Source organism: Numenius arquata, chromosome 23, assembly GCF_964106895.1.
Source record: "Numenius arquata chromosome 23, bNumArq3.hap1.1, whole genome shotgun sequence".
Lineage (NCBI taxonomy): Eukaryota > Metazoa > Chordata > Aves > Charadriiformes > Scolopacidae > Numenius > Numenius arquata.
In genome coordinates this window covers 2200977-2214094 of record NC_133598.1, presented here as the reverse complement: position 1 = coordinate 2214094, position 13118 = coordinate 2200977, and the positions used below count along the sequence as shown (strand labels likewise).

The 13118-nt window shown below is 50.1% G+C and overlaps 1 protein-coding gene across 1 annotated transcript in view; it reads left to right on the top strand.

The window, feature by feature from the left end:
• The first annotated feature begins 290 nt into the window (after positions 1-290).
• Positions 291-13118, top strand: part of NSF (N-ethylmaleimide sensitive factor, vesicle fusing ATPase) — a 96672-nt gene continuing 83844 nt past the window's right edge. The window contains exon 1 of the mRNA XM_074162988.1: positions 291-351. Coding sequence (XP_074019089.1) covers positions 340-351 — 12 coding nt within the window. The 5' untranslated portion in view covers positions 291-339. The remainder of the gene's footprint in view (positions 352-13118) is intronic.

The following is a 13118-nucleotide window of genomic DNA, read 5'->3' as shown; positions in this document are numbered from 1 at the left end:
GCCCGCACTGAGGAAAAACGCGGCTCCTCCCACAGCACCTCGCGCACGTCCCCACCAGCCAATCCCAACAGCGCTCCCAGGTGACGCAAAGCAGAACGCCCGCCCCTCCCTGCCGCCAAGCCAATGGGCGGGCGGTACCGGGAAGCGGCCGCCAGTGTCTGGGCGCCGTGGGCCGAACGGCCAATCCGAGGCCGCCGGCCGTGCAGGGGGGCGGGACCGCCCCGCCTCGCCCGGTCGCTGCGCCTGCGTTGCGCCGCCCCCTGGCGGCGGCGGGGCGGGACCGCGGCTGCGGCGCGGCTGTCGGGCGGCGCGGCGCTACGGGCCGGGTGCAGCGGCAAGATGGCGGGGCGGGTAAGTCGGGGGGACGGACACAGACATTTCCCGCCCTGCCGCTACCTCTCCCCCCCCGCTTCTGCTCCTCGCTGGGTGCCGGAGCGGTTCGGTGGCTTCTCGCAGCCCCACTGCCGGGGTGATCGTTTAGCCCTGGGCGGGTGAAGGGTCCCCTGGGGGTGCTTTGGGGCTGTGGTGACCCCCCCCTCAGCGGTGTGGGGGCCCCTGAGGGTGCTTTGGGGCTGTGGTGACCCCTCCCTCAGCGGTGTGGGGGCCCCTGAGGGTGCTGTGGGGCTGTGGTGACCCCCCCTCAGCGGTGTGGGGGCCCCTGAGGGTGCTGTGAGGCTGTGGTGGCCCCTCCCCTATGGGGCAAAATTTTAGAGGCCCCCAGGGGTGCCGTGGCGCTGAGGTGCCTCTTGGTGATTAGTGGTGTGGGGCAGGACTGTGGGGTTCCCTCAGGAGCGCTCTGAGGCCAGGGTGACCCCTCTCCCCGTGGGTGTGAGGCAGGATTTAGGGCTCCCCAAGGGTGCTGTGAGGTTGGGGTGGCCCTGTGGAATGCAGGACAGGATTTTAGGGTGCCCTAGGCCTGCTGTGAGGCTGGGGTCACCCCTCAGTGCTGCGGAGTGAGCTTCTAGGGTGCCCTCAGGAGCATCATGAGGCTGGGGTGACCCCTCTCCCCATGGAGTGTGGGGCAGGATCCTGGGGTCCCCCAAGAGTGCGATGAAGCCCTAGTGATCTTTGGGTGCTGTTGTCAGGATTTAGGGTCCCCTGAGGGTGCTGTGAGGCTGCAGCGGTCCTCAGGCCCTATGGGGAGCAGGGCAGGATTTTAGGGTATCGTGGGGGTGCTGCGAGGCTGTGGTGACCCCGCTCCTCGTGGGTTGTGGGGCAGGGCCCTCTATGGATGCTGTGTGAGTGGGGTGACTCTTTGGTGCTCTGGGATGTGGGGCAGGATTGTGGGATTCCCTGAGGCCTCCCTGAGGCCCCATAGGGCGTGCGGCAGGATTTTAGAGTCCCCTAAGGGTGCTGTGAGGCCCTGGTGACCCCTCAGTGCTGTGGGATGTGGGGGAGGTTTGTAGGGCTCTCTGAAGCCCTAGAGACTCCTCTGCCCTGTGGGCAGCAGCCAAGCACCGTGCTGTGGTCAGAGTCCAAATTGTGTTGTGTTAAAACACACCTTAAGGGTTGTGCAGTGATTTTATTCCATTATTTATTTAAAAAATAAAAAATGCCTTATCAGTGACTGCTTATATAACATCAGCAAGTGGCCAAAAGGGCCTTGAAATGTGAAGGCACATTTTTGTCTGTCAAATCACTTTTTGTAGTGCCTTGTACATCTCCTCTGTTTCCAGATGTCCATCTCCAAGTGCTGCAGGATGCAGTTACGATTGCTCTTTGCCATCAGCTCCGTCATGCTGTGCTGGGTATCAGCTTGTGAAAGTCACGTTTTTCATTAATGCCTGCTTCAGCCTGAAATCTTATGTCTTGGCCAAACAATTCAGTGAGATCTCGGGGAATAGTTGTGGGGTTTTTTTTCATAGTTTTTTGTGCTGTGGCTTATCTGGTGGATGCATCGGCAGATGGTGCAGTGGTGTGATGCAGAGCAGGGGAGGTTAGAGCAGTGGGGAGAAATTTGGCCCGGTGATAAGCTGTGTGTCGCAGGTGAGCAGATCTACTCAAGTGCCATCTCTAAAATGTGGCTGATGAATTGAGGGGAAAAAAAATATATCATGTCTTGTGTTCTCTCTCTTGTTAAGAGCTTTTCTTCTGTTCCTGCTCCAGATACGTGGTCTCACTTTCTTCCTTGCACCTTTTTTCCTTCACCTCCCGTTTGCAGCTGACCCAGGAGAAATCTGTGTGTTTTGACTAGCTTTTTTTTTTCTGCTTTTTGTTGCCAGAAACAGGAGGCCAGCGCTTTCATCAGTGGTGAGATCATTTTAGTGATAATGAACGTCGTTCTGAGACTCCTTGTAGCCTGAACCAGCCTGGCTGCAGTGGTCTTGTCTTACCCCCTGCTCACTGCTCCCCTGAGCCTCTTCAGTGTGCTAAGTCGACAGGGAAAACTATCTGTGTAGTTTGAGTTAATTTTTGGCTGCCCTCGTGTACTGGGAAGGCTCAGGGAAGGGCCTGAGTGCTGGAGGTGGTGGCTGGGGGTGTGGGGAGGAAGGAAAGGATCAGCCCCAACTTTTTCCTGCTGCTGTGAGCTTTTGTGCTACTGAACACCTGAAAAAAATGTACCTTTATTTGGCCATCCTGGAAGCCTGGTGGAGGAAAGGGGAGATTTATGCAAATTAAGAGAAAGATTGGAGCTTAATTGCCTTGTAATTTGAGTGGGTGATGCTTTCCTTGGGTTACCAGGAAGCTTCCAGTGTTTTCATGATTTCTCTACAAATATAATCATTGCAGAATTATCAGATTCTTCAATACTGCAAAGAGACTTCTTAAGAAAAGCCTTTAATACCATCTTCTGAGCTTGATCCAACCTTGCAGCGTGCTGAACGCTGTTCGTGTAAATTAACAACCGAGCTGGCTGCTCCCTCCAGCTGGCAGTGGGATAGTGGCAGCTCCGAGGAGGGAGCGAGGTCAGGGTGAGCAAGGAACAGCCGGCACTTCGGATGTGACATCGGATCCATTGTGATCCTTGTCTGTGTAAGTAAGGAACAGTGGGTAGGAGGATGGAGGTGTGTGATACCGCTGGGTACAACAGGTGGGTCTGAGCCTGGAACACTGATGCTGTTCTGCTGTCAGCATTTTTAAGAGGTCCTTAAACCTGGAGAATGCGGAGAGAAAGCTTCAGTGACTATTTCTGGCCTGAAAACATGTCCTGCAATGCAATTTAGAGCTTAGCCTTTTTTATTAGACCCATGTGATTTGATTTGTGTGTGTAATGAATGACTTTCCTGATGTAGAAGGAGACAAAACCTTTAAACTTCTGGTTATGTTTTAAATAATTGAGACAAATGATAAGCCACATCTTATTAATTATCTAGTGCTGTTTCAGGTGTATTACTCTGCTCCCTTAATTGTGCTGGATTTCCTCAATCGCGAGGAAGAGACGGTGATTAAAGGTGATTGAAGTTTACGGGAAAGATAGTTTATGATGATTAGAAATAATGGCTGTTTCTGTTATACTTCATTCTGTCTCTCTCTCTGCATGGTGATCGTTAGGCACGCAAACAGGGCTCTGAGGCTTGCCAAGGCATCAGCCAGTGTCTGCTGCGGAAGGAGGAAGGGGCCAAAGCCGTGTCACTGTGTCCGTGGTTGGTTATGGAGCCCTTGTACCGAGGCTGGACCCCTGGCAGCTAACTGGAGCTGTCTGTAGCTTTGAACCTCATTAGGAACTGGTTCTCGAGGGGATGTAGAAAGGCCAGCAGATTTCTCTGCCTTCTTCCAGCCGGCGTCACGCTGCTGATCCAGAACGAGCCGCGTTTCTGCTTGTGCCTGTACCAGATTGAAGAGCTGCGTGGGGAAATGGTGTAGGGGATGAAGCGGGTCTGTGTGATTCAGCTGGCGGGAGGTCGGTCGGTCGGTCTGTCTGTCTGTCTGCACAGAGGAAGCCCTGCCTGCTGACTGTGGGTTTGGTAGCGTGGATGTTGGGGACGGTCCCCTCTCAGAGACTGGTGCTTTCTTTAAAGAATATTAAAGTCTTATAATAGCTGCAACTTGTATAACAGTTCATGATGATTAGAAATAAGGGCTGTTTTATGTGGTATAAATGTTATAACAGCCTTAATTTTTCTCTATTTGCTGTCTGGGACTCATTTGGCATGGTATTGCCGTTAGCCCAGCGATAGGAGACACTCGCCTGTTTGCTTCTTGGAAGAAATTCCCATCTGTATGGGGTTGGAAGTGGTTTCGGTCTCACTCAGCTACCAGCAGATGTTGGTTTACCTGCGGAATTGTGCCGTGACTGCTCCAGAGGAGCCTGTGTCTGGAGCAGAAGGTGTGTGGCTGTTGAAACCGACTGTCAGGGTGAGAAGTGCAGCTGTAGCGGGAGGGGTGGTGAGGGTCAGGCTGTACCCCTCCATGCTTCGTGGCACTGGGGGTACCTGAAGGGGCTATAGGAGAGGTGGGGAGGGACTCTTGATCAGGGAGGGGAGCCATAGGAGGAGGGGGAAGGGTTTTAAATTGAAAGAAGGGAGATTTAGATTAGATACTAGAAAGAACAACTTTGCTGTGAGGGTGGTGAGAGCCTGGCCCAGGTTGCCCAGAGAAGCTGTGGCTGCCCCATCCCTGGAGGGGTTCAAGGCCAGGTTGGAGGGGGCTTGGAGCGACCTGGTGTGGTGGGAGGTGTCCCTGCCCAGGGCAGGGGGTTGGAACTCGATGATCTTTAAGGTCCCTTCCAATGCAAACGATTCTATAATTCTGTGACTAATGTGTACTCTCTTGTACAACCTGCAGCCAGTCCCGGGGCAGTTTTAGGTTGGATAGTTTGGTGGAAACTTTGAAATAGTGAGGGCTGGATTTTTATGTTTGTGGGCTAAAGCAGTAAAGTCTGATTTCTGCTGACATATGGAACCAGCCCTCACAGATGCAGGTGTCATCAGGCAACTAAAGAAACATTTGTCAATCAGCTTAGTTCCTTGTTGCAGTGTGGTGCTGATCCTTCTATCATCACTTGTCTTTTTTTAGTGTTTCCTAATACGTACTATGAAGAAATAGGTTTTTAACAATGTTTTAGGGAAATGAGAGAAAACTAAATCTGAATCTCTCTTTCTGAGCTCTCTCCTGCAATGGTGTACCTGTCTTGTGAAATCACCACAAATGGACTTGTGTCCTTCTACAGGACTTCGGGGTTGGAACTCAATGATCTCTAAGGTCCCTTCCAACTCTAACCATTCTGTGATCTGTGACTTCTCCATTATAAAAACCCATGCCGAATTATTTAGAGTAAAATTCTGACAACCATGTGAATGTTTGTGGGCATGGGATATGTGACCTTGTCATCTCTGATTAACTTTAATTTGTTGCCTGCTTTAGTTCTGCAGAAGCAGAGTGTCCAAAGCTTGTACCTAAAAAGACAGCGCAACGGGGAGATGGCAGTGCTGCCTCTACATCTCCGGTTCTGGGGTGCTGGGATGTCACACCTCTTCTGATTGTGGACAGGGCAGAATGACTATGTTTTGTTACAGATTTTTCTTAGTAGGAAAAATCTGTAAAAATCAAAGAATCCTTTTGAGGGTCATTTCAAGTGTGAATTTCTTAAATATTACCCATTTAAAAATTATTATTTCCATAGCACAGCAGGGTCTTCTCTCTTCCTGTCCTCTGTTCTGTGTCCTGTACCTTGGAGCTCAGAGGTCGTTCAGGAGAAGACCCTTTGGTTTAGGAGATGCCCTGATATAAATTTGGAGGATTTTCTGTGGATTCAAGCAGAGCTGATTTTATGACAGAAAACCAGTTTTTAGAAAATAGCTGTACTTACGTTCTGCTAAATTGCTCATGAGGCAGGACATCCCTTCCAGTGGAATAAAGTTGTCATTGATTTCTGTCTTTATGTGAAAGTAAAGAAGTTTTTGTTGACCTCCAGGAATTGGAGAGTTGTGTTGGAGCAGACCTGGGAACAGAAAAATTCAGCAAGGAACACAGTCACTACAATTAATGGAAAAGCTTTCAGCACGGTATCCTGTTACTCCATGTTTGAGCCAATTGATGACGTTACAGCTCGTTAAGTCAAGGCTGAATATATAGTTCTCCAGGCGCTCCCTTGCCCTGCCCCTGCGCTGGTCTGTCCTTTCTTGGGTATGTCAGATGCTCACTTCAGGAAAGTCAAATGTTTGCAGAATAAAAAGATTTAATACTTTTCTCTAGGGTTCGGGGATGCAATAAAGTGCGACTTTCTATCAAGAAATGTGGAGTGATTGATGCCCCAGAGCTGTGTCAAGCTACGTGCTTTTTGTGTAGAAAATGCAGAAATACTCCCAAGTTGTTGCATCTTAGACACAAACTGATTATAACGGGGTAGCGTTTGGTACCTGACTCGGTGTCCTGGAGAAGTTTAAGTTTTAGTTCCTTTTAGTTAAGGAAGGACATGGACCTGTTGGAATGGGGCCAGCGGAGGGCCACGAAGATGATCAGAGGGCTGGAGCACCTCCCCTATGGAGACAGGCTGAGAGAGCTGGGGTTGTTCAGCCTGGAGAAGAGAAGGCTCCGGGGAGACCTCATAGCAGCCTTCCAATATCTGAAGGGAGACTCCAGGAGAGCCGGAGAGGTTCTCTTTGTCAGGAGATGTAGTGACAGGACAAGGGGTAACGGTTTTAAATTGGAAGAGGGGAGATTTAGATGAGATATTAGGAGGAAATTCTTTGCTGTGAGGGTGGTGAGGCACTGGAACAGGTTGCCCAGGGAAGCTGTGGCTGCCCCATCCCTGGAAGCGTTTAAGGCCAGGCTGGATGGGGCTTGGAGCAACCTGCTCTAGTGGAGGTGTCCCTGCCCGTGGCAGGGGGGTTGGAACTCGATGATCTTTAAGGTCCCTTCCAACTCTAACCATTCTGTGATTCTGTGATTCTATGATTCGAAGTTTAGTGCCAGACACAGCCCGTCAGGGGGGTGAGTTGTGAATCTGCAGGGAGAGCAGCATCTCGGGCTTTCACAAGGGAAATTCCAAGTTGAAGGGGATGTTTTTAGTCTTGTCCCTATTGTTATTGGGTAACTTTTCTAAATAAATGGGGAAAAAATTTGCATCCCTGAGGTGTCCTCGCAGCTGGTGTGTCAAAACCCCGTGACTCGCCTCCTCAGCTGACGTCTCGGACGTGGTTGTGTGATGTTTCATTCCTTTAAGCATTTTTATAAGAGGTTTCAATCAAACACCACAAGCAGCAATTCCCCTGTAATTAAATTGTTGATCACCTTGGCTCGCGGAAGAAATGTGAGGCAACGGCCACTCCAGAAGTGGATGTGTTAATTACAAATGCACATGTTCTGGGTCGTTATTGCTTAATGGGAAGGTGGAGCTGATGTTTGTGCTGAACTGTCAGGAAGCAGGTTCTGGGCTATGTGGCGGAGCAGATGTCCAGGTACACAGGGGTACACAGGTACAGGTACGTTCTCTGAAATCACTGATCATGTCACGGAATCACAGAATGCTGTGGGGTTGGAAGGGACCTCTGGAGATCATCCAGTCCAACCCCCTGCCAGAGCAGGGTCACCCAGAGCAGGTCCCACAGGAACGTGTCCAGGGGGTTTTGAATGTCTCCAGAGGAGACTCCACCACCTCTCTGGGCAGCCTCTGCCAGGGCTCTGCCACCCTCACAGGAAAGAAGTTCCTCCTCATGTTTAGATGGAACTTCTTGTATTCAAGTTTGTGCCTGTTCCCTCTTGTCCTGTCACTGGGCACCACTGAAAAAAGACTGGCCCCATCCTGCTGACACCCACCCTTTGAGTATTTATACGCATTGATCAGATCCCCCCTCAGTCTTCTCTTCTCCAGACTAAAAAGCCCCAAGTTCCTCAGCCTATCCTCATCAGAGAGATGCTCCAGGCCCCTCATCATCTTGGTAGCCCTGTGAAGAACTGCTCTGGAGAATGAGGTCTTTGGGCAGGTCAGCCTGTTCAGGTAGATCACAGATGTGTGTGATACTAGTAGCTTGTAGAAGTTCTCCTTTAGCACACTTGTTTCTCCTGCTCTTTTAGATCAGGCAAACCATTCCCTCTTGGAACTGTACATTGTATTTCCGATAACTGCAAAATAATGGAAAGTGCAGTCAGATTCCCAAAGCTACGTAGGTAAATGGGTGTTGGGGTTACAGTCTCCCGTGGCAGAGCGGAATTCCTTTGGCTGTAAACTTTGCAAACAGAGGGCGAGGAGCAGTCACCGCCCTCAAAACCAATAGCCTCTAATTGCCAAGATGGGTGCTTCCGTGCTAATTAAGTGGCTGTGGTGTGCTCAGACGGAAGCCATTTCTAGATTACTGCCCAGGCCCCTGGGGGGAGTGCTATTAGATAAGGAAAATGGAAAATATGTGAGGTGTATATTGTATATAAAGAGCTGCCAGTGAAGACTGTTGGTGTCTGTATTGCTGACCATTGGGCTTGGCCTCCTCTGCCTGTGTAGGTGACTGTTTGTTATCAGAAGAGAAGGAGAAAGTTACCGGTGGTTCAGGCATAGAATCATAGAATTGTCCAGGTTGGAAGGGACCTTTAAGATCATCGAGTCCAACCATCAACCTAACTCTGATGAAAACCATCACTCACCCATGTCACGCACTATGTCAGCCCGCCTTTTAAATACCTCCAGGCATGGAACAATCTGGGGAAAAACGTTCCCTGGCCCGGTTCCGGCCCTGGGTGATAGAGGGGGTGGTGATGCCCGTTCTGGCCCTGGGTTATAGAGGGGGTAGTGATGCCTCACCTGTATTTTAAGCGGTTTGGGTTTCTGCGTGGGCCGGAGGGTGTGTGTGGGGGGGTGCCTGAGCCAGCACAGGGAGGGGACTCATAGCCCTGGGGTGCGGGAAGGAGGGTGGCATCTCGTCCCTCGGCCTGTCTGGACTCTGTGCTGAGGCTGTCCTGGTGGTGGCTGGCTCATGGTTCCCTCCTTTGACAAAAATTTGAATATCAATTCTGAGATTTTAACTTTCCTAATGTGTTCCTCTTTTAACAGCAGAAGAAAAATGGAATTTATGAGCTTATTATGGAAAGAGAATGTAGCTCCTTCCCGGTGAGAAAAAAAGCTCCCAGCAAAGTAAACTAGAGGTCAAATGGAGGAGATGGAAAGGCTGGTCCTGAGCAGCCAGACAGGGCTGCTTGTCCCTGGGGCACAGTGAGCTTCTCCTGCCAGGCACAGCAGGGCTCTCTGAGGGACTGGAGACCTGGAAAGGAGACCTGTCTTGCTAAGCCTGCTGTGCCAAAACGTTACTTGTAGGTGTTTGATCTCTCCTTGGAGCTGCAGAACTCTGGAGGCCTTTGTTCAAGTATTTCTTCTTGAGATGTCCAGAAAAACCTTCTGCAAACTTCCTTAACTTCCTTTTTCTCACTCTTCTTTTTTTGTTAACTTTACAAACACAGCATTTAGGACGTCTACTGTTGCTGAGTCTGGTCCCTGATGTAGGCATCGTGTTGTCATTCCTTTCATAAATATTACTGAATACCTCTTTTAAAGGAGTTTTGGTTTTGTCTTCACTGCTTCCCACTATCGGCTATTACAGGCTTCCTCTTCCGGGCAGGAACCCTTTCTTCTCTCTAATCAGTAGCTGTGATAGTGTTGCTATTGTTTTATACCAATTTCTCCTGTCCTTTAGTGTGGAGTTGTTTTTCCTCTCCGTTTTCAGCTCTATGGTGTGTGCATACGGAGAGAGACAGCAGTCATAACCTCCTTGGGCTTTCCTTCCTGGGAGAGCTTGATGTGTCATCTCCTCCCAGGCTGTTGCTGACCCCGCTCTGCTCCAGCTCCTCGTTCTGTGTGCCAGGGCTGCTGTTTGCCATCTGTGGGCGGCTGCCTCCTGGTGTTTGCCCTTTCAGTGTTCATCTCAGGTTCTGCTGTCACTTGGTCCATTGGATTTTATGTCGGGCGATGCTTCAGGCATGTCTGCTTTCCGTCAGGAGCAGAGTCCTGGGTAGTGCAGGGTCTACACATCATCATCTCGGTTCCCTGTTTATCTTCAGAGCTCCTTTAATGTCATAATTTAATGTCATAATGTAATTCAATTTCTGTTTAACGTCTTTATTGATGATCTTGACAAGGACATAGGGTGTATCATCAGCAAGTTCGCAGATGACACCAAGTTAATCAGGAGTGTTAATTCCCAGGAGGATAGGGAAGCTCTACAGAGAGACTTAGATAGATTGGAGCATTGGGCCAAAATCAATGGCATGAGTTTCAACAAGGGCAAGTGCCAGGTTCTGCACTTGGGCCACAATAACCCCAAGCAGCGCTACAGGCTTGGGGAAGTGTGGCTGGAGCTGCCTGGAAGAAAGAGACCTGGGGGTTCTAATTGACAAGCGGCTGAGTGTGAGCCGGCAGTGTGCCCAGGTGGCCAAGAAAGCCAACGGCATCCTGGCTTGTATTAGAAATAGCGTGAGCAGCAGAAGCAGGGAGGTGATTGTCCCCCTGTGCTCAGCACTGGTGAGGCCACACCTGGAGTATTGTGTCCAGTTTTGGGCACCTCAATCCAAGAGAGATATGGAGGTGCTGGAGCGGGTGCAGAGGAGGGCAACGAAGCTGGTGAAGGGCCTGGAAAACAAATCCTATGAAGAGCGGTTGAAGGAACTGGGACTGTTTAGTTTGAGGAAGAGGAGGCTGAGGGGAGACCTCATCACTCTCTACAACTACTTGAAAGGACACCGTAGAGAGGTTGGTGCTGGTCTCTTTGCACAGGAAATTAATGACAGAACGAGAGGGAATGGCTTCAAGCTCCAGCAGGGTAGGTTTAGACTGAACATTAGGAAAGAATTTTTCACAGAAAGAGTGGTCGGGCATTGGAATAGGCTGCCCAGGGAGGGGGTTGAGTCACCATCCCTGGATGTGTTTAAGAACCGTTGAGATGTGGTGTTGGGGGATATGGTGTAGGGAAGAACTTTGTAGTATAGGGTAGATGGTTGGACTCGATGATCCCAAGGGTCTCTTCCAACCTAGACGATTCTATGATTCTATTCTAGGATAATTCTTCCTTTCACTATTCAAACTTAGTTTTATCGGCAGACTTTTAATGGTGAATGGGTGTTTGGCTTCCAACACCTTTGGGTCAGCCGTGCTGCCGTGCAGCCACCAGGCAGGGACACGTCTGCTCGCTCCCTAGGAAACAGGGACCACGCTTCCTGCCCGAGGTATCTCCTGCGCAGGCTCCTCGCTGCCCTCTCTCTGGGCGAGGAAGCCCTGGGCTCGGAGGCACCGCGGTGCCCGAGAGCTGCTACAGCCGAGGGTTTTGGGGTGGGGATCCCCAGTTTTGCACAGCTGCAGCGGGTTCCCCAGGGGAAACCGAAATTTGGAGTACCCAGAGCTGTCGTGTTTCCTAACGCTCGTCTGCCAACATCGGTGTGACAGACTATATAGCTGTACATAGGCAGATACGTGTATGCATGTATCTATATGTTTTACACAAAAGAAAATTTTAAACACACAGCACTATTTGTTTTATACAAACCCTGTAGAAACAGTGGACAGAAACAAAACCTGCCTCGGCATAGAATCATAGAATGGTTGGAGTTGGAAGGGACCTTAAAGATGATCTAGTTCCAACCCTCCTGCCCTGGGCAGGGACACCTCCTCTAGAGCAGGTTGCTCCAAGCCCCATCCAGCCTGGCCTTAAACACTTCCAGGGATGGGGCAGCCACAGCTTCTCGGGGCAGCTTTAGAAGCTGTTCCATAATCTGTTGGGTAGGATTAGGAAATTAAAGGAGTTAAGCTGGTTCAAATGAAGAGCATCTCTGCCTCAGCGTATAATATTCTAGCTCTTCCCTTCAGCAGCAGGTGACAGGCGCTTCTGGGATCTACCACCAGCTTCTCTCTGTGGGCTCTGAGTAATGGGAAGCATGTTTTTCTTCAGCTTCCTCTCTCATCAGCCTTAACGAGTCACAAATATTAACTATATTTTTGTACTAAGTGCTCGCCCACGCAACAACGTAATGCACTATGTGTAATATTCCAGGCATTTTATTATTCATTCCTTTTCCCAGTCATATTTTAAACCAGCACTTTTCTGGTTTTGCTTCAGGTGCTTGTTTTGAAATTCAGAAGGAGAAAAGGTGTGTTTTATGTATATGTGCAAATATCCGAATAACTTGGTGTTGCTTTCTGGGCTGAGCTCTCCTGAAATGCAAGGATAACTCAGTTTCATATTTTTGTGGAGGAAAACTGGAATCCATGCAACTTTGGGAAAAAAAAATATCTCTGAAAGATCCAATATTCTGGTGAGTGTTTCTGTTACGGAGCTGTTTGTTCTTTGGGGCAGCTTTTATTTGCAAAAGCAAAATATGTCAGTGTCAATGATCCTCCTGGTGCTGGGGTTCCATGGTTAGCACCAGCTCGGTGGCAGAAGAGTAGAGACAACGTTACTGCTTTGTCATAAATCCAAAGGTGAGGTCCTTCACATTTGTCTTTCAGCAGGAGATTTATCAGTGCATCTTGTCATCTCATTTTTCTCTTGGTGAACAGAAGGAGAATTGGAGTTGACCTCTGTGTAGTTGTGGATTTAATAGCGGATGCTGCATGATCCATGGGGGATGCCTCTCACTGAGGGTGCTTTAGAATGAAGACACTGTCTCAGATTTGGAGTCACCTCCCTAGAACTTTGCTGTCCTTGGAGTCTCCTCCTTTCATAAACCAGAGCAGTAACTGGAGGCAGGAAAGACTTATTTTGCTACTTTAAGCCTATTCATAGAATGGTTTGGGTTGGAAAGGACCTTAAAGATCATCCAATGCCACCCCCTGCCCTGGGCAGGGACACCTCCCACCAGACCAGGTTGCTCCAAGCCCCCTCCAACCTGGCCTTGAACCCCTCCAGGGATGGGGCAGCCACAGCTTCTCTGGGCAACCTGGGCCAGGCTCTCACCACCCTCACAGCAAAGAAGTTCTTCCCCAGATCTCATCTCCATCTCCCCTCTGTCAGTGTCAAACCCTTCCCCCTCCTCCTATGGCTCCCCTCCCTGATCCAGAGTCCCTCCCCAGCTTTCCTGGAGCCCCTTGAGGGACTGGAAGGGGCTCTAAGGTCTCCCCGGAGCCTTCTCTTCTCCAGGCTGAACCCTGAACTCTCTCAGCCTGTCCTCACAGCAGAGGGGCTCCAGCCCTTGCATCATCTCCGTGGCCTCCTCTGGCCCCGCTCCAACAGCTCCATGTCCTTCTGCTGTTGGTGGCCCCAGAG